At 42.6% G+C, this 21,174-nt stretch overlaps 2 protein-coding genes across 15 annotated transcripts in view; both read right to left on the bottom strand.

Moving 5' to 3' along the window:
• LOC118125287 (sodium bicarbonate cotransporter 3) overlaps positions 1–8,618 on the bottom strand; it is a 35,255-nt gene extending 26,637 nt beyond the window's left edge. For 8 of the 10 annotated variants that reach the window (XM_035183735.2, XM_035183732.2, XM_047344259.1 and 5 more), the window contains exon 1: positions 8,401–8,618. In XM_035183735.2, the coding sequence (XP_035039626.1) occupies positions 8,401–8,442 (42 nt within the window). In that variant the 5' untranslated portion in view covers positions 8,443–8,618. Of the gene's footprint in view, positions 1–3,212; positions 3,480–8,400 lie in introns of those variants that run through there. The other 2 variants (XM_035183739.2, XM_035183733.2) reach the window with 2 other exon arrangements.
• Positions 8,619–15,633: 7,015 nt separating this feature from the next.
• Positions 15,634–20,376, bottom strand: eomesa (eomesodermin homolog a). Of its 5 annotated transcripts, none has more exons than XM_035182017.2 (7): positions 20,326–20,376; positions 18,825–19,146; positions 18,252–18,406; positions 17,482–17,603; positions 17,136–17,294; positions 16,901–16,962; positions 15,634–16,788 (listed from the first exon to the last, which is right to left on the bottom strand). In XM_035182017.2, exons 2-7 carry the CDS (start codon positions 18,938–18,940, stop codon positions 16,035–16,037), a joined length of 1,368 nt encoding a protein of 455 aa, XP_035037908.1. In that variant the 5' UTR covers positions 18,941–19,146; positions 20,326–20,376; the 3' UTR covers positions 15,634–16,034. The 5 variants fall into 5 exon arrangements, with proteins under 5 accessions (XP_035037908.1, XP_035037905.1, XP_035037906.1 ...); XM_035182014.2 differs by lacking the exon at positions 20,326–20,376 and having other exon boundaries at positions 15,634–15,946; positions 16,070–16,788; positions 18,825–20,306; XM_035182015.2 differs by lacking the exon at positions 20,326–20,376 and adding an exon at positions 20,154–20,306 and having other exon boundaries at positions 18,825–19,451.
• Positions 20,377–21,174: the final 798 nt, after the last annotated feature.

Raw genomic sequence — 21,174 nt, 5'->3', positions numbered from 1 at the left:
CCTGTCAAATAGTTCCCGAAATAATAACCCCAGACTGTCACTCGCAAGTCCTCAGGCAAGGGAGGCAATCGGCCATTATACCCACAAAGCACAGCTGCGGCTGCTGTACAGGGGCAGTGCCAGTGGGGAGGGATTGAAGACCAGAAGCTTAAAAAGATAGAAGTCACCATACATCAATGGAGGGCTGTTGACAGAAGGCAGATGTGTCTCTGGCTGCGTCTGGTTGAGAGTCTGGATATTCTCAAGGGCCCGTTACAAAATTGGGAAGAAAGATAGTGTGTTAGAAAGAATGTGAAATGATTGAACCTCACCTCTGGCGTGAGGTTAGAATAACTAAAGGTTGTATAATGTCTGATCGTCCGTCCCCAGCTGATTGACAGTCATGATGATGTTCAGCCCAGAATCCTGATCAGAAATTTGTGGTCTCTTGATTGTAGAATAATTTCTGCCATAGTCATGACCTATTATGACAAGTCATTTCACAACTGAAGGTCAAAGTTAAACAACACTGAGTCTTTAATCTTAGATTATTTATATCTTCAGTTTAGAGGATGCCATCCCTGACAGTGATAGGTCGCAAAACACTAAGATGTCTCACTCGGTGGTGTTTTTTTTCACAGCTATGTTTGACAAGACAGAGGTGTGCAGGAACTAAATTTAGGCCCTTTATCCACTTAATTTGTTAAAGCTGATCCAACGTACCACCAGCACGTTTGATATTTTAACAGGGACAGAGACACTCTGCACCAGCTGCATGTTTTCTACACTGTTTTGCAAATGAATATTAGCGACTGACCTTAGGTTGAGGATAAAATAAATACCAAAAATAACATCAGGTTGTTCGACTACAGTTTTCAAACAGTGGGAAATCTTACTTCAACATTTCATGCAGCTGGCTAGAACCGATGAAAAAGCATTTCCGTGGCCATTCATCTGAGAAAAAGCCCTCGCTTAATAATAAATAAAGCTGCCAATAAAAACATACAGGCCTATTGTGCACTTTGCAGATAACATAAAAGGGAACACACCATGAACACATCAATTCAAAACACAGAATGTTCCACAATATACTTAAGTTTCCAGGCTGCATCTGGGAAAGGATAAAGGGCAAGTACAAGCGTTACTGTAAGTGTTTCTGCATTTCAGGATTTTCTCTGGTCTTTACAGCAGCTTAGGTGGTAAAATCACAGTTGTGTTGGGTTTTATGCATGGACAGGGATTTACGGTTCACATGGACTTTTAAGAGTAAACACAAGGCTTACCATGGGTCCATTCCTCTAATCTAATGTGCTGAGGTCACACAGGAGACCTCTGTGTGACCTTGCTATTGAACTACAGAAAACCTTAACTGTGTATGAGCCAATTCCCCCAAAAAAACCTGTGGATGCTTGGAGAGTTTGTGTCCTATGAAAAAAAAAGGGTCCACACGAGGGAAACATTACACAAAGGATGTGTCACATACTACATCTGAAAATCTGCTTGTAAACGGCCTCAGTAGGAAACATAACATGAACACGGCATCAAACTTATATGACATTTGTCAAGGTACGAGTTTGTGGTCCTGCCCTGTATCCTGCAGGGATAAGAACAGTTTTATTCTACAGTATAGTATTTGATTTCTTGTATTTATAGTTATTTACAATAAATAAATGAAGGTTAAGCTATAAAATATCAAGCCTCAATTACATTTCTTCATCATAACGGTTTCATAACGACATCTTGTGAATCACTGCCATTTTTAGAATATATATTGGTCAATATACTGGTATCAGAAATCTTTTCCTCCCCGATGTTGGTATCAGCTGCCAAATGTCCCCATCGGTCGTGCTCTATTTAAAATTAATTTTATAATTCACTGCGTATCAATTCTGTGTTTGTGTGGGAGTGCTTTAGCCACGCAGCAGTCAAACACCTCTTCAGCCGGCACCCAACCAGCCAACAGGCCTGGTTCCCTCTGATCTTACTTCCTTGCCTTGCTTTGCTGGGAACTGTTCCAACAGAGACTGACGTAACTGAGGTGTTATATAGTGAGGGACCTGTCCCTTCCCATTACTGAATATCTGTCTGTCTCACATTGCCAAATGCACTATTAAAGACACAGCACAGATGAGAATATAGACATTAATACACTGCCAATTAATGGTAAATGATGCTACTAGATTAAATTAATTACAGGATTATAAATTAAATTGTCTCAAAACAGAAAGATAAAAGAAAGAATTGATACTTCTTACATATAAGGTGCTACACTGTATATAGTATAAGCATTGGATATTCTGGTCAAAGTCTTTTTTAGAATGACACGGACATCCGCTGGTGCTCAGCAGGTGCTTGAAGACAGAGATAATTATATAATCTTATCAGCCAGTTCTATTTTGCTGACTTTTGCTTGCTAGCAATTCAATTACTTACATCCCTGGAGTCGCTGCATGTTTGAGCGAGGCAGTCGAAGGATTGTTTCCTGTGTCTAACGCCTCCTAACTGAAGATGTAGTTAGATGTTTGAGCATAAAACAACTGGGAAGATATTTCAGATATTTCAAGCAAACACATCCCCATCACAGGTTCCACTGGTTGTAATCAATATTCCCAAACACGCTGAGACGCACGCACATAAACACGAAGATGGAAACCATGCCCTCTATCTGCCTCTCTGTATTTGTGTACCTGGTTTTAACAGTGCCTTCGTCCTTGCAGCTCCCCCTGTGAGCACACGGCACATGTTGTTGTGTCGTGTGCGTTCAGCTAGACTGAAAACGCAACAAGCATTTGATTCAATTCCCCTTCAGTCAATAAAAGCTTGTTTGAATTCAGCTGCCTTGGCAGACCTGTTTTTCACCCTCCTGTCCCCGACACTCCGCGTCTCTCTCCTCTTCTCCTTGTCCCGCTCCTTCAAGCAGCCATAACTGTCGCTGTCGGTTTCCTCTCATTCCTGCTCCTTGAGGCAATTCAAGAGTGGAGATGATATGTTCCCATTTCAAGAAGCATGTCCAATGAGGCAACAGCTTCTGACTCTTTCACCTCACCTCGTCTTTTTCCTTTTTGGTCGAATGTACTGACCACCTGCCCCGTTCATTAGCAGAGACCTCTACTCCACTCAACAGTAAATGATCACACCAGTAACAGAGCACACACACACACAGACACTGGATCCCGTTCAAGTGCACGCCACGACAGTTTGGAAAACATGAACACACACAGGACCAGACGTACCGTGAGCACAGCCTCCTCGTCGCTCTGTTCGTCCATTTAGACTAAAACATCCGCAAAGCAACGGCAGACAGGACGTGAACCACTTCCTTCTTTCTGATTGTTATCGCTCTTGTTAAAAACGTGTGTGTGAGCTGAGCGCTAACAGAGATGCTGTCGCACTCGTCTGTAACCTCTTCCTCTGCTCATCTCTTTATACAGAGAGAGAGGGGGGAGCGAGCCGCTTCAGAACACACGGCGCTCTGCTCGTCCCTGTCAGCCCGCTCTTTGCTCAGCAGCCAATCCCACCATGCCACCATGAATATTTTATTCACCCAGCCAAGAGCTTAAAAACACACACATACACAGCACCACACGGGAGGACATACGTACATATTTGGAGGACACACAAGTGCTCGCCCGCCGAGGTATTCAGGTCACAAATGGGGAGCCGCCCCCCAGCACAGATAAATAGAAACAAGCACACGTGTGGGCCCGGCATTCCTCAGAGGGTGCAATGAATAGAAGAAGGACAGAGTGCCGTATATTAATGAAGAATCCAAATGACTTTCACTTTGACATTCACAACTGTTCCCATATTCTCAAGGTTGGACACGTCTCTCAACAAGCTGCAATTACTGGGGTTCATTTGTTGCCTCTCAACAACAAGGGGTGTCACATGAGTAGGGCAAAAAGAACATGTTTCTGAAACCTAAGAGTCTATTTTTTAATTCAAGCAAACACTGGGGACCCATAGGTCCAGCTCCAAATAGACTAACCACAAAGGCAAAGGTCAAACCAAACCTTAAATGAAGGTACTTCTCGTAATGAGGAATAGAAAATGAGCAAAATAAATTGAGAGAGTGATATCTAAAGGCAAAACTTTACACTGAGCTCAGACATTAGACAATTCTGTGAGAAGAATATCAGACTGAACTTAAAAGGAAAACCATGTGTACTCCTGCCAGGGTGGGAAACCTTTCTCCCATCAAGGGCCACTTTCAATTTTTAAACATCCTTAAAGTTGTTGAAGACATACTTTATATCAAAATAATCGATGGCTGGAACTGCTTCTCACTGGCAGGACAACTTTGACTCTGTCTGGTGCACGCAGCTCCATGCTGAGTAACTATATCATCTAAGCAACCAACAGCAATCCCCCTCTCCCCATGCTAATGAATGGATGTTAACTAGAAAAGTGGAAGGTAGAGTTCAAAACCAGCTCAATTTGGCAGTATTTTCTATCTAGAATATGAAAATAAGCTTATAAGTAGGCCAGGGCTGTACCATTATACGGATTCTGTCAGTCAAACTCGATTTATCAATACAAATGTTCTATGATTTATATTCATAGACCATTCAAGTAATGGTTAATTGAACAGCCAGATAAGCCATTATTTTCAGGGTGCTAGCAAAGTTCACATAAGTTGTATCTCTAAGCTGATGCATGCTAACTACACATGGATCGGAAAATTTGCAACATTTTTTGTTGACACCAGATATCAAACAAAAGCCAGAGACTGTATATATTAAGTTGCTTTCTCCGACTCACTCTGAGTCAGCAGCTGCCAGACGTCTCCACCGGAGTAGACAGGTTAACTTGGAAGTAGTGGATTGATTTCACTCAAGGCATGAAAGCAAGGAGCACTCGCCCCAGAAATAATTTCACACTGACTGATAAAAAAAACTCGACCCCTACCCCAAAGGCTGTGTAAGGATAAACTAAACTATATAACCAGTCGACTGGAAGAATGCATGACCACAATCAGCACAGGCATGTGGACATCAACCTGCAAGGAAAGAACGCTGCTGATGCTAGCATTGCTAATCTTGAATAATCAATATGGTATAGTTAACACTGTGGATCTTATTAAACTGTGCTCAAGTTTGTCTGTTTTATAATTGTTTTCTGATTTTCAGACTCGTCCACTTAAATTTCCGTTTAATCGACAGGGAAATTTGCTGTTAGGAACATCTTTTGTTCCTTCCTGTAAAAAAAACCTTTAAACTTGTGGCCTGTTGTACTGTTTTAATCGCATCACACTTCCTAAAAGTACATTTAATTCCTACAGAGAGTAACAATCAGGCTCTGTGCTGTGTGAACCAATTAGCCTATGGCTGGGTACTGTAGAAATTAATTCTTTTTATCGTATTATAATAATAGTATAGGTGAAAAGATCAGAGCACCGTCAGACTGGCACAGAGGCTCATTCTGTGTAATTACCCATTCAAAGCAGTGCCACACAGTGATGAAGTAAAGTTCATAAAACACCCACTAACTCTGGCAGCAAGGGGCTTAGCCAATAATAGTCCAGGTCAGAGGGCCAACAGGACTCAAACACTCTTTCAGTAGTGGGGCAGCAGGAAGCCCAAATGTCCTCCTGGAAAGTTGGCAATGACCAGACGTCAAATGTGATGAGAGCTCCTATACGGTAGTGCCAGGATAGTATAATTGATAACGAGTCTTTAGGGTATCAGTGACAGAAAGTATGAATGTAGTCAAGAAAATATGACACATGGACCAAACGCAACAACAGGAAAGTTGTGGTCTACTAGACAACAATTCAGTGTCATATGAATAAAAGACACAAACCTCTTCTTCGCAGTACAGGTTAAATATGTAAAAATGAAATCAACACTTAGACTAACACACGTCAGTTAAATGTAAAGTCAAAACCACGCAAGTAGCCTTTCCTAAATGCTAAAAACAGCCTGAGATGACCTTTTGTGTCTTAAAGGCATCAGAAAAACGACTCAGCCACATTACCCGACACACAAGGTAACTTCTGGTTCTCTCAAAGTCCTGTGTCTTAAATAAACAGCAATGTTGCACTTTCAAAAGGGACATTTATACACACACACGTGTGACAACACCACTGGTCGACCAGCAAGCCTGAAAAATATCAACCGTTTCTTTTTTAACACCTCCTATTTCTTTAGAAAAACTGAATGTTCCACTCAAAGCTTAAGCTGACGTTGTGCATTCTGATGGATAAAGAATTAATAAGCGCAGAGACTTAATCAGGCATTAGGCAGTTTCCTTACTGCCCGGAGGGTCCTGCGTCACACTGACTTCAAGGCTTGGGGGACGAGGTGGGCAGCCATCCAGCAGCTCCTTTTCATTGAACAGCGTGGGGTCGAGTTTCCTCTGACACATGCACATGTTGCATGCACACACATAGAGCACATACCTAGGCGCACAAACAGAGTAGTAGACAACCCTACACCAGCATTGATGTCAGACAGTCCGCGTGCCTTTTTAAACTTAGCTCAGCCACCAGTTTCTTTTTTGGGCTTGTACACACGGCCGAGTGTTTGATGCTCATCATCATCCCATCTATGACTGTAAAGTTACACCCAGACCCAGCAGACAGGAAGTGGGTCTCACTTGAAACATCTCATATACCAGAGTGTAGTGGGTGTAACTGCACCTCATGGCTCCTACATTGAGCAGTATGCTTTCTCTTTCAGTTCAGTGTAGGTTCACCCCTAACTTTGAGCTGAGGTGCCTCGCTTGTGGTATCTAGGCGGTCCGGCTATGAGCGACGACTCCAGATACAGCACACGACAGCCGAGACCATGGCCGTCCACAGGAGTTTGAATCAGGCAGCTGTCTCAGCCAGAAGTTCAAATGATGTGTGTGTGAGAAAGACAGCAGGAGAGGATGGGCGACATCTCTGAATAGTAGACAATATGTTGGTTTATATGGATGGTTTCTGCATAGATCTTAAAACGAGCATGGCTTTGAAGATTTACCACTCTTGAGCGATTGCTGGTAGCACCTTTGATAAGAGGGTGTTAACTTTCTTTTAAAAATATATATAAATGTGATGGCGACGAGAAATCCCGGAGGATCGCTTCTATGCAAGCATTTGCCCGAAAAATGTTGCATTACAGTGAAAGGAATCAGTTTATGGAACAATCTCAACAAAGAAACCAAAGAATTCTAACAATTAAAGCCAGTTTATGTTGAGGAAATACAATGAAATGTGTTAAGTTTTGTTCTTTGTTTAGTTTTTATCGTGTCCGGTAAATCGTTTTGTGAGTTTCTTTTGAATGGAATGTAAAATGAAATGTAATTTAGGAACTAATGGAGGAATTTGAGAGGGCTGTGGTGGCTTGTGATTTTTAATTTGATTGAATTATTTGCCTTCTTAACTGATGTCTTGTGAACGAGGAGCAGATCAGATTAATCTTCTTTCTGCTCCTTCTCATTCAAGATTTGAGATTTCCCCTTTGCTTTTAAAATTGTTTTGTTTGGTCGATGAATGAAATTAACGGTCCAAGACCATTTGAAACACAAGGTGGCGTGATGAGCCACGTTCAACACATAAACGCTTCTATCTTTTAAACTCGGTACTATATTAAATCTACAATTCAAGTATTTAATCACAGATCATTCATAGAACATAACTTAAAGCTCAAAAACACATGTGATCGTGCAGCAGGTCTCTAAAGTGCATGTTTCCTCTGCAGCTTTCACAGTCGAATCAGCAGCATTCTCCTGACTCTGAAATGGCACACATGAAAGAGAAGCTATTCTGGGACCATTTAGTTTGGAAATGAGACTTTTTTTTGTGTTTGTTTTAAATTCTTTTCCCAGTTAAACGTGGTGTGCAGATCGCATGGATGTGAGCAGCTCGCACCCCCCACTGGAGCCGACTGGGCTGAACCTGCTGATGAAAATAAACCCAAATGTAACGGTCGCGTTAATCAATAACAGATATTACAAACCGCTCGGAGCCACCCGGGCGACACTAAACACGTGTTTAAACTACTTGTGAGTGGGTGTAAGTGCCGGGACAAACACGGCAGGGGACGTCCGGTTCACTTAAGGTCCGTTAATGCGGTTTAAAAGTTCTGGGAAGAGGCTCGCGAGCGGCTAATGCCTCCACTACTTACTTCCTCGAACACGAACCGAGCTACCGAGCCGCCCGGACACGTAGCGAACACCTCATTTGAATGAACCCCCCCCCCGCTCCTCCGCCGACTTCCCCACAAGAGACCCCGGGGCACAACTTTGTGTCCCTGCCACGTGTCAGGGGGAGAAAGCCGGCTAACAATAGTAGCCGCCGGATGGTGCCAAACCCGGGGCTCTGCCTCCCCGGCATCCCCTCGCACTTCAGCGGCCGCTCGGGGCAGACAAGGGACAAAGAGCCGTGCTAACGTGACGGCGGAGCGGCGGGTTGTACCGCGCTGGGCGGGGACTTACTGATCTCAGGAGGGGCCTCATCTGATCCGAGGGTTCGTCCATTTCACCTGCCGCCGCTCCTCTTCCTGCCGCTGGCTGTCTTTTCTCCGTCTTCACCGGTGGATGAGCGTGTGTGAGCCCCGGGGCCGGTGACACTTGTCCGGGCTGAGGCGACTGGCTGCTTCCCGGCGCTGTGGACACGCCTCCACAGAGACTGACAGCGAGGGAGGGCCAGTAGGCTTTCGGCGCCCGGCGTCCTCAGCCAATCCAATGAGAGTACGTTGTGATGGAGGCGGGGCATGTGGCTCCTTCGCCTCAAAGTCCGAGCGGGTCTTTTGTGTTGTGATTTTCTTTAAAGAAACATTTCAGATAATATGAGGCACATTTATTATTATTCAGTTTATTATTATAACTTAACTGTGCAATATTTATTTTGTGCATATTCTCACACTGCACATATGTTTCTTCTTTTTACACTGTATACATTATTTTTCTATATTTTGTGTATTTCCTTACACTTAAGTATTATTATCCTTACACCTAAGTATTTCATGTTACTCATTATTACTTACTGATGCCTATTTTTGACTCTTGCTGCTGTAATATTGCAAATTTCCCCATTGGGGGGGGGATCAATAAACTGTAAACATGTGTGTAAGATAAAGAATCTTATCTTATTAACACAGAGATCATTCAGTGTGTTTTTAAAACAATAGAAGAATCATAATACTACATATCAGATGCATTGACAAACATTAAACAGCGTAGACAATATTTTTTAAAGTACGGAAACAGTGTAAATTTAACTTAAATTTTAAATCAGGTTATGTCTGATCGATATCTTTAACCATGCTTCAACCAACGTTTTAAATATATCCCCATGTTTGATGCCACGATAAATCACAAGATGTGTAAATTATCAATGCTGCCATATATGATAGGGTGATACAGACACTTCATATCGAATATTTCCCTTTTAACTTTGAAGTTCAAGTCTGTGATGGAAATGTGAACCATATAGTCACCACTGTTATTCAATAACACTGGATATGAATCTGCTCCTGTTCCCAAATGAATTGGCGGTTAACTAACAAACTAAATGTAAGCTATTTTCATTTGTTTATAATATTAATAGAACAAGGACCTCCATAATAATTCTCCTCATTCTCTCATTTGTAAGGAACAGGCATGATTTCCTACATTTTTACAAGTATATCTGCAATTTATCTACTCATTGACCATTTGGGCCTTTAAAGTGAAAATAGTTTAGAGAAACACAAAAGTATATTGTAAGAAGATGTTCATGAGGTTATTTACTTCGCAGTATATTTAATTTAGAAATGACATTAGAGAAGAATATACAATGCATTTACTGTGTATGCACGTATGGCTAAGCCTACACACACTTTGGAATTCAAACTGAATATAAGCTTCCTAACTTTTTTGGACTGACATACAGATGCCTGAACATCTTCAGTTGTTTCCATCACAAAACATGGACATCGGTATAGGCTATTTCAGATGTTCTCAATAAAACACTGACTGAAACTTTAGTCTTGAAGTGGGAAACCAACAATCATCACTATTCTCAGCAAGGATATATTATGTTGGTTTATGAGCCACACTAAGATAAAAGTTAGACACAATATTTGAACAAAACCTGAAATGAAATCCTTTTAACTCATCACCTTCTGTTCTGCCTAAGGAATTGGAAAAAATCACGATGATTTTGTTTTATCGAGCTTTGATTGAGTCTGTGTTCCCCTTTCCTTTGGTGTCATGGCTTGGTTCTCTCTCTCTGAAGGACAGAAACAGACTGCACCAGAGAGTTAAATGGTCCAGTCGGCTGATTGGTGGGTGTTCCAGGTGCAATTGTTTATCTAAAGAGTCCTGGCAACCTTCAGTTTATGGAAAGTCTGTTCATTTGCCTTGTATCTCTTGTTTTTGTTTTGCAGTGTCCTGACTATAGTTTAGCCCTTGAAGTGATGCCGTCCTCTATTGTTACTGCTCGACAAATCTACCTACAGACACTAATAAAGATCCCTGAACCTGAACCTTCCATAAAACCATCTCTCCTTTATACCCTTATATGTATTAAAATATATGCAACCACAACTGTGCAATGTTCAATGTACACCAGCAGATGGCAATGCTGTACTAACCAATTCTCTCCACTATTGGACGTTGGCTTTGAGAAATCAACATGCTGTAATTAATTCACCTTTTTAGAGGCAATTATTTATCTGTTATACCTGGTTACATGCAATTATCAACTTTAAATCAGCTGTAAATAGCCTTTAGACACAACTTACTTTTTAAACCATCAAAATAACATCTGGTGGATGAAACAGAGCTTAAGTGGGAATCTTGTATTTTGAACTAAATGTGTAAGGCCAAGTTAGTTCTGGTGCATTAAAGAATAATATCAGCCTTAGCAATTACCTGTAATGACGCAGGCCAAGAAGCCATTTGAGGAAAACCTCTGTTCCCTAAACGTTCATGGCCAATAGAAAGCTAACTTCTGCCACAGTTTCAGACATCGCCCTCCGTCATGTGAATTCATGCATCATCAAATGTCCCCAAACTTAACTGCAGCAGAAAACAATACAGTCAGAACAGAAATCAGACAGGTGCAAACAGCAGAAGAAGTCGGTTTCTTGCAGAGGTGTGTCTTCCTTTAAATAGAGCCTGTTCCTCACCCGCCCTAGCAACCTCAGGCATAATCACACGGCGGCTCAGAAATAGAACTGCGAGGTGGGAGATCAAACTATCACCTCTTAATTGTACCCTGAGTCTTAAAGATGCTGAGAGCCCATTAGCGCACAAAGACGTGTGCCGTGTATCGCTCCTAAAACATGCATCCACATAATGCAGCTGGGAGATGAGTCAGAAGTTAGACAAGTGGAAGAAGCACCACACTGGCAACCGCCTGTGCTGGGATTCACATAAAGAGACTCCAAGGTGTGGTGGTGGTGATGAGGGGAAAAAGTTTTCTCTTTCGAAGCTTCAGAGAGGGAAATAGGTGGTAGAGTAATTGCACTAAACTTGCTGTGGTAGGATGACTTGTCTCTTAGTGTCACATGTTAATACCCAGTCAAAAAAGCAGATATTCTTTATGTAGCCATGAGCAGCAGGAAGCGACAAATTGGAGAGTTTAACATGTTAGACACAAGCCACCAAATGAATATTGACCGCGTGGGGTTTGGTCCCAGAAGCCGTCCAAGGTTAAGAGTTCCCTTTTCCCAGAAGATCTAATGGATGTTGTTTTTTCTGCAGCGGTGAGGCCTTCTGACGGCGCCAGGAGAGAACGAGGAGAATGTGAAATTCCCAAATCTGTTGCAGCGCTCCCTCAAAGTGCCAATGCATTGATTTTGACCACAGATCTTTTCCACCTGGCTGCCCCTGCTTGCCCTACCCCAAACATCGCTCTCAAGACCAGGGTCTTGCGGGAGCCTTAGTGCCCCTGAATCCTGCTCAACTCCTCTGGGACACATCAAGGAGGGGGGGTGGAGAGGCCAGTGACCAGCATGGTGTACCCAAATCGACGCAGGGGTGGATAGATAGTGGGAGGGGGAAGCGGTGGTCAGAAGGGGTAAGTAGGAAACAGGGGAGGAAGAGGGAGGGGTCCGGGCCTGTTGAGGTACGACCCACTGCCCTCCAGAGGGAACACGGGGGTTTGAAATCAATGTGCTGTTAAGTGCAGCTTAGCCGCGGGATACTCTCTTCAGTGTTATCCATGCACCAGTGAGTCAGGGCCCTGCCTGCGCGCCGCACACACCGTCTGGGGGGGCACCAGCACGAGGCCCCTTCCCCTTCCGCGCCTCTGGATCCTCTCACCTCGGTGCTCTCTGCCAACACTCAACGCCCTTCTCCAAACAGTTGTGGTCCTGCTAACTTGAGACTCATCTCACACCGGCGTCCTGCTCCAACAGACCTGTGAGCATGACACCCGTATACAGTAGTCGGCCCCAACCCCGACTCAGTGCTGACGAACCGCTTCCAAAGGAGGCTAAATAAAGCTTTATGCAGCTTAAACACCCGGGGTGAGCTAAAAGCAGCGACCTCGTCAGCATCATTAGGACTGTCAATGCCTGACCTCCACTTATTAATGCAAAAAACATATGCTCGGAATACGTACAACAGAATGACCCACGACGTGTATCTGTGCCAGACGGTACATGCATTACTGTGTTGGACTAAATCGTGGTGTATGGTTATGTGAGCCTTAGGATTACAAATTACTATATTGGACTGATTGACATCGATGTCGTTAACCTCAAGCGAAAATGAAATCCTCTTCAAAATAAAAGCGAATGACTTGATCACGAGCGAATGCATCACAAAACAGCAAAAACAGGCTGTGTGAGACTCAAACAGTCCCAGAGGAAGACTTTATATATCAACACATTGGAAAAGGGGAAATACAGTGTGAAGAGGAAACATAATCACCACTGTCTCCGTCTTGCCCATGTGTAGGACCCTTTTTCCTTATTTTTTTTTTTTTAAAAGAGACGTCTAAAAAATCCTGACCCAGACACACATCTGCCTGCGGCTGCATTTAGCCAGTGAGAGCAGTAATAGTGTGTGACTGAAGGTGAGGAAACAGCCTCAGGCCTTCATCTGTGTTTAGATGTCAGCCCTCCTTGAGTACAATGTCTCCGTAGCCTCCTTGGCCTTTCCCACATGAAATCTCTACATGCTCGCCAATGATTGGCCTGGGGGAAGGGCACAGACACACGACACGGAGGAGGAAGAGAGCGCTGAAGTTTTACTAATATACTATAAACTGTAAAAACCACTTGTTGGTCCTTGTAGACGTTATTACAGTTCTGCACAGCAGCCGGTTTTTCAGGTCTCATCCCAATGCGCATATCTCCCGTAAGTAAACATGGTCTGAATTTGTGGAAGCATGCTGTAGAGGTGTCTATTGATTGCTGTACTTCTTGCATGAATGCTTGAGAAAGACACAATCTATCGACTTGTTGCTAGATTTTTTTTTTTTTTCCAGGGGTTGCTCAGGAATCATCTGTCATAAAGGCGTGGAACATCCATCAAATACGTGATGGGGGAGTGTTGGAGACTGAGGAGGTTTGCAGTTTAAAAACAAGATAAATGTCGGTGAATGTAAAACATGCTGTTGTACACGTTATTTCACGAAGAGGAGATTTCATTCCAGTCAGAGGATGATTGAGATTTCTGTCATTGTCCAGGGTCCAATGCTAACATGCATGTGAGAGGACATTTACACAACTACCATCTTCCTACATGATGTGTTTGTTGGAAGTTAAACTGCACAATATGTGAAATAAATATAATCTATACAAATGCTCCAATAAATTAAATGAGAATAATCAAAAAGTTATATAGTAGGATTCTGACAGGGAGACATGTAAAGGTCGTAGCAACTGCTTTTTCTATTTGGGAGGTTTTCAATCAGATACATTTAGGGAACTGATATCTATGTGTGTGTGTACAATTTGGTTTAAGGGGACTGTTGGGCCTTGGCAGAGGTAGGCGCTCCTCTGAGTGCCACTCTAGCAGTATTGCATGGAAGGTAATTACTACAAATACATAAATCCAAAATGCCAATATTTGTTGGCATGAGAAGACTCAAAAGTTATTTAGGAGATTCTGGGTTGTAGCAACTATTATTTCCACTTAACAGAAACGGGTTATGTGTGTATAAAATTCTAACTGGTTTTCTCTCCGATTTTCAGAAGATCAGTTATCGTCAAATCTCTGCATCTCTAATGTGTGTGGCCGCTGTGGTCGTCCAACGTCCACTCCCTAATCTCAGCACACACCCACACACTCCACCTCTCCAGCACCGTCGAGCAGAGGTCAACACAACAGACGAGGATGAAAACATCATCACAGGCCCTGAAATAACAATTCGCTGACACGCGCAAGTGCAAACATTTTTATTCTCCCAGCTCGAATCCCCTGAAGAGCCTTTTTTTCTTACAGCCTTCCTGAGAGGCCGGGGCAATCAAGCACTCTACCTTGTTAGGAGGTGTTAATTGGAGTTAGTCAGACTCCTCACTTTGTCAAGGAGTCTGACAACAGAATTAATTAGAATTTGAGTATGTAAATCAATTCAAATTGGGGTGCTTACGGGGGGGGGGGATTTGAAGTATTTTCACGCAGGAAAAACAGGTGCTGAGAACACGAGCCAAGTCGAGTCTCTGTGTGAATCGTATGACTTCTCTTTTTGTGGATTTCATCTTCACTAATCCACGTTCGCGGAGGCCGTAGATCGGCCGTATAAATAGACGTGTTGAGCTGTGCATCGGCCTTAGTTGGACGGATGACGGACCACTTTCTGTTTACCCTGCTTTGGCATTTTCTCAGTACACAAGCCTCACGTGTAGTTAGATTACTTAGGTAAATTGGAAAATGTGTGAAAACGCCATGGCAACAACAGGAGCAATAGTAGCTCGGTTCTTTTGTGTGGTTGTCACCTAATGGGCCTATGTGGTGAGTCGGGCAAGACCGGCACATCTCGTGTTTAAATCGCACTTCGCTCACTTGAATTGGTGTTATACCTCGTAACACTTGTTTGTGGCTTGACGGATTGCTCAGCTCTTTTAAACGCACGGGGTTCTGAGAATTTCTGTCCACGAGCCAGAAATAAAAGCTACAGAAACGTACGTTCACTGCATGTCTTTATCACTTTCTGGTATTTACAATGCACATGCTTGTTTGTATTTGGAAATCTTTCAAGAAATGGCACCAAATATACTTTATTTGTAGAGGGAAATAGATTTAAAGCAGCCAAAGCTTATGAAATGTTAATTTGTAATGTAATGGCCTCATAAAGTCACATGGCTCACTTGGAGAAATATTGATTACTTCCCTCATCTCGTTAAACCAAGTTAAAATATCAAACTGGCTCTTTACTTGTGCCCCCTCCCTTTCTGAAGACATGTTTCAGTTGCATGGTTTTACATTTTATTCTGCTCATTGCAGTGTCAGCTTGATGGCAGCAACCACTTAGGGGCTTCCGGTCCAGAGGCCCAAATTCCTGGCCTCCTTAACAAGCCATAAAATACAGTAGCTTTACAGGTCAACACGACTCGGGTACATTCACTGCTTAACAAGACATGCACAATTTCCATTTAAACGTGTCACAGCCTAATGTTCCGCTTCCTGCTGCAACTAGCGCACATTTAAAAAAATGCTTTAGATTTTTTTATTTACAGCTGCAAACTCTCGGCCACTTCCCTTTGTGAATAAAACATCCAGAGAAAGACATTTGGACAATGCTTTATGAAAAGCTGTTTTATTATCCATTTAATAACACCTCCATGAAGACACTTTGTACAAGATACATCACATTCTAAAGTGCACGAATACTGTACAACGAAAATGACTTAAATACGCAGGGGGGGGAAAAATGTATCACATTTGTGAAAAAAAAGATATTTGTAAAAAATAAATGAATAAGAAGGGACATGCTTTTTTCAAAAAACAACAATCACTATGCATGTTCAGGTATGTGAGAGGGGCTGGCCTGGGAAAATAACCATGTGCAGCTTGCTTGGGGGGGAACACTAAGCTTTGGCACCTTTAGAGAAAAGAGAAAAAAGACATTATCAAGGAATGGAGAGCACTCAATAAGCAAAAAGAATTTTATATAGTTTTAATAAATAGTCTCAGGGGCTTGTGTAGAATGCATAATAACCCATGCCTTTTGGGTTGTCCTTGTTGTACTCCTCCGTGGTCAAGTCCTCACACTTGATGGTGGGGGAGTTCTCTGTGCTTGAGCCCCCAGGAGACATCCTGCGCCTCTTGCACACCATGGAGTACACACCAGAATCAGTAGAGTCCACAGATTTCAGTGAGTGGGACGTCTCGATCCAGGTTGAGGCCGGGGGCGCGCTCTCGTCCGGCAGCTTGTCTTTAGTGGCCCCCAGCTGGTCCTCGGGGAAGGCCGGGGGGCTCGGACGAGGGGACCAGGGCAGGCCCGTGGTCATCTTGCGCTGGTAAGTGCTTCTGGTTCCCCAACCAGCAGCCATGGAGGCGAAGGCCGAGTCTGGGTAGTAACTGAGGGCATGGGAGGTCTGAAGGGACAGGGGCTTTATGCCATAGGAGAGGAGGCTACTGGTGGAATAGTCATTGTCATAGGACAGGTCCAGCTTGTTGGAGCCCGGCTGCTGAACTGGTGGGACGAACCAGCGCTGGGCAGAGGCGGCGGCACTGACGTCCTCACTCTGTGGGGAGAGAAGGCTGTTGGTTTGGGGAACGGCCCGTTCACCAGTGTAGAAACGGTTCTGAGGCAGGTTGTTGACAAACTGGTCCTGAAAGAAAGGCTGCATGGCGTAGCGGGCCCCAGGCACAATCTGGGTGGAGCGAGGGGAATCTGTAGGGGATGGAGTCAACCTGTCACTCTCTGGGGCTGTGTACATCCTGTCCAACAGAAAGAATACCATGCATAAGAAAAAAATATTGAAAAAAGGAAATTCAGCATCTAAGACATAGATTTAAAAAAAAAAAAAAGAAGTGATTAAAGTGTACGTACGAGTCATAATTGTCCCGGAAGCCTTTTGCAAATGGGTTGTGATCTATCTTCAGCTGTGTGATCTGAAACAAACAAGCAGAAGAAGAGAAAAACACATTATAATCCTATTAGATTATTGTATATAATAATAATAATAATAATCTACACATGACAAATTCAAGACATTTCATTTAGTTGAATCTAAATATCAAAACCTATTTTCTATTGAATTCTTTATCCAAATGCTGAATCTTACATCTGTGTTCTGGTAAGCAGTGACGGCTATAAACTGGTTCTCTGGGAAGGTGAAGGTTTGAGTCCTGGCCTCGTTGCTCATGTCCTCCACTCCGTCCTCCGTCACCTCCACAATGTGCAGTCGCGGCTGGTATTTATGAAGCGACTGCAAGACTATCATCTGCAAAAAGGGGAAACATGTGAACCCGTCAGATGCATATCTTGTTGAGAAGATGGCCGTCGTTCTTTTAGTGTCGTTGCATCAAAATAATTTTTCTTAAAGATGAACTAAATAAATGAATAAAACAATCGTTGAGAATAATTTGGAAAACATTGAACTTAAAGCAGGTGAGAGATCAATATCTAACCTGTGTGTTGTTGTTGTTGGCCCCTTTATTGTTGGTCAGCTTCAACTTGCCAAACGAGATTTCTTGCCTCATCCAGTGAGCACCAGTGTTTGGAGATTCAGGATGAACATACATCTTGTTACCTAGAAATTGTAAATAGATAGTTCGTGAAGTGACAAACAGAAAACCAGCATCTGTCTAAAGATGCAATAAAACCCACTCTGCTTTTTGACATAATTATTTTTAAGTGCAGCTCATTCTCTTGCACAATTTACCATCAAACAGCTTGGTTTTGAAAAAAGTGTATTAGATGAAAATAAAATAAAACACATTCCTATTATTTAAATATAGATATTAGATGTTACTGATTAAAAAAACATTCTTTCCCACTGATATAAAATAGAAATTATTAAATATTTGTAAAGAATTCCCCTTATAATTTTCTATCAAGACTAAAACAGTTTTAAAGAATGAATCACTTATTGATTTATTTAGAATTATAACTCATGATGAAAGCAATCATTTAAAAACAATGTCACACTTTAGCTGGTTCATTTTAATTGTATGACACTTCAAATTAAATTCTATTTTTTTTAATAAAACACTAAAAATTCCAACCTGTCAAAACGTATATAAGATTTTAAAAGAACTGAGAAAATGTATTTATTTTTTAAAGAATTAAAGCCACCACAAAATGTTACACCCAGATTTTAATGTTTACAAAATATTTTTGTAAACATTATATACAACTTTTCCATTGCTAAGTACTTGATTGAAATGCTCTAACTCACCTTGCATGTTGTTGTCCGCTTTCCCACAGGTGACCCACTTTCCTCCCTGAAAGCGCCAGTGGTTCGGATCGGCCAGTATGACTTCTACAAAGACGTTGTAATGTGCCGTGAGGTTGAGTCCGGTGATGTTGAAACTCAGGAATGGAAACATCCGTCTGGAAGAAGAAGAAGAAGAAGAAGAAAGGAATAATTAACAGCTGTGCTCATACTAAGCAGGGACGATGGAGATTATTCTATTTGGCAGAATGTTTTACGAATGTTAAAATGTGAAATAAAATAAAATTGTATCGGTGCAATGACCAAATCGTTGCTTAAATGCGCACTTACAATTTACCAGAAACGAAAACTTTAAATTCAAAGCACAGAAAACGCATAATAAATGCGTCACTGGAAGATATCGACCGTGTATGTAACTTTTACGCGTGCGTAAAAGGTGAAAATACAAATGACTGCTGCGTCTTAAGGCATTAAAAAATAAATGTGCTAAATGGAGATACATAATAATTCCATTTTCATGCCCGGTTTATTCATTTAAATTAGGCCTTTAAATCCTCCGGCAGCGCATCTGCTTACCTGCCCTGCTTGGTGATGATCATCTCGGTCTGGTGCCGGTGGAATTTCAGCCACAGAGGCCGGTTGCACAGATACACCTGCGCCCTGGCTCCGGCGGCAGACCCCGGCAGCGACATGGAGCCGATGCCCGTCCCCGTCCCGGGATAGGAGGGGTACAAACAGCCCGGACCCTGGCTGAACTGGTACCCTCCGGTGCTAAACTGGCTCCGGCCGGTGCACACGGACGAGGAGGAGAAGCCCGTGGGCGGCAGGACGGATCCGTAGTGAAGCGACGCCGGGTACCGGGAGCTGCTGGACCCTGTGTACACCGAGCCGGTCTGTCCTGCATAGGGAAAGAGGGAACAGGGGCTTGCCATGTCGGTACTCGCCTGGGACGACGAGATGAAGTATCTGTCAGAGCCAAGTTCGTCTATGTTGTACCGCCGAGCGCTCGTCAGCTCGTCCTCGAGCACCGGGGAGCCTTTCCTCCCATCGGGCCCGGATTTAGTGAAAGTGTCCCCCGCCTCGCCCAGCATCCCGTTCCCCACCCCGCTCAGATATTTCTTGGGCGCGCTGCCGGACTCCGACTCCGTCCGGTCGACCTCCTGATACTCGAGCTGGGACGACGGCCTCGGGCTGTTGTTGACACTGTCCGACGAGGAGAGGTTGTAAAAGGTTTTGGGTAAATTGATGCTCGCGCTGGGAAGGATGTTCTCTAACTGCATCGTTGCGAATAAATAAGCAAAAGAGTTGTTCAAAAAACAGAAAAGGCTCCAAGAGGGTGAAGAATCTCGGCCGTGGAGGCGACACAACCACCGTGCGCCCTGGTTCTCTCTGTGTCTACACGCCTCCCTCCCTGAACGAATGATGGAAGGAGGTTCAACCTTCTCCTCACCTACGGATTTTCAGATCAGATTATGGGCTGGACGTGGGATGTCGAGAGGCTCTTATAAGACGCACTTCTCCACACACACACACTACCGAGGGGAGGAGCTTTTTGGAGGAGCATGCAGGAGCACCATTGCTGTTTAATTCAATTAGAAAGTGTCTGGTAGATATAGAGAAACTCTGATGATGACTATCGATATATGTATTGATTCGTTTAGTCCTGTTTTTAATTTTTAAAAGAATTACAAAACAGGCCTAGACACGTCTCCACGCACAACCTCTCCAAATTTATATCGTTTAGCATCAAAATTCAAGTGTAAATTATATTCGATATGTTCTAGAATTTAAGTGAAACATAAAATATTTATAATAAGGTTTTTCTTTTACATTTTTACCCCAATGACCAAACAGAAAAGCAACAAAAAAAATAAGAAATTAATCCTGAATTCTACTTTTACGCACAAGGTTTCCTCTCCAAACTTTCAGCTTCGGCTTCAAGTCACCAGCTCGTCCGAACACAGCGTTTCTCAGATCGTCCTGTAACGTCTGCTCACACACACACAGTCACACTGAGAAACGCTGAGACCTTCCCCCCCACCTGCGACACACACACAAAAAAACATCACATGTGCACCTTGTTTCCTATAATTGGAGCCCGACGCCTCCTCCTCGTCCAGGTTTTCAGCCCCTGGCTCCAATAAAACTACCGACTGTCAAAACTGCCTGTATCTGAATATAAATTTAAAAATAAAGTTAAACTATGTATTTTCTAATCATTATATGTACACGTCTGGAGTTAAGAAAACAAGTTAGAATAAAATCTTTTCTTCTATTTTGTTGAAAATAAAAATATAAACATATGTACTCCTTTTCTATATTTTAGAGGTTTCTGTTTAAATTTGTATAACCTTTAAATGATCATTGAATTATTCACTGACTCACGATAATCATAAACCCATCAATATGATAGATTGTATTGGAACCAAAATATATTTATTATCTGATTTAATTTAACTCTAATTTTACCTTTAAAAAAAAAATGAAAATGTTTAAATTAGACTGAGACTCTAATTATATTTAAAGGCAATTTATGAAGTGAGGAAAAAAGGTGCCAACGACCGTGATTAATTGGTGGGAGACACACACACACACACACACACACACACACACACACACACACAAGTAAGTAAGTTAACGATTCAAAAAATCAACATGCCTGAAAATAAATACTAAAAGAAATATATCTACACATGCCAACATGTGTAAGTTAATGAATCAAAGAGTTGAACAAAGACAAACATTTCTGTAATTATAATTAAAATCATAATTCTGAATTCAGAATGTGGGAGGAATGCACACACACACACACACACACACACACACACACACACACACACACACACACACACACACACACACACTGAGAGAGAAAGCTACAGAAACGCGATCAAACAAAAACAAGTCGTTGATTCTGTCTCAATAA

This window comes from Hippoglossus stenolepis, chromosome 17 (assembly GCF_022539355.2).
Source record: "Hippoglossus stenolepis isolate QCI-W04-F060 chromosome 17, HSTE1.2, whole genome shotgun sequence".
NCBI lineage: Eukaryota > Metazoa > Chordata > Actinopteri > Pleuronectiformes > Pleuronectidae > Hippoglossus > Hippoglossus stenolepis.
The sequence above is the reverse complement of the archived record's forward strand: the minus strand, read 5'-3'. Positions and strand labels throughout refer to the sequence as shown.

Coding starts and splice junctions, on each gene's coding strand:
- eomesa (XM_035182013.2), bottom strand. CDS start 19,528: ATGCAGTTAGAGAACATCCTTCCCAGCGCGAGCATCAATTTACCCAAA. Junction 17,604..18,251: donor AGCGGACAACAACATGCAAG/GTGAGTTAGAGC, acceptor TACAATTTCTAG/GTAACAAGATGTATGTTCAT. Junction 16,963..17,135: donor CTGCTTACCAGAACACAGAT/GTAAGATTCAGC, acceptor TGTTTGTTTCAG/ATCACACAGCTGAAGATAGA.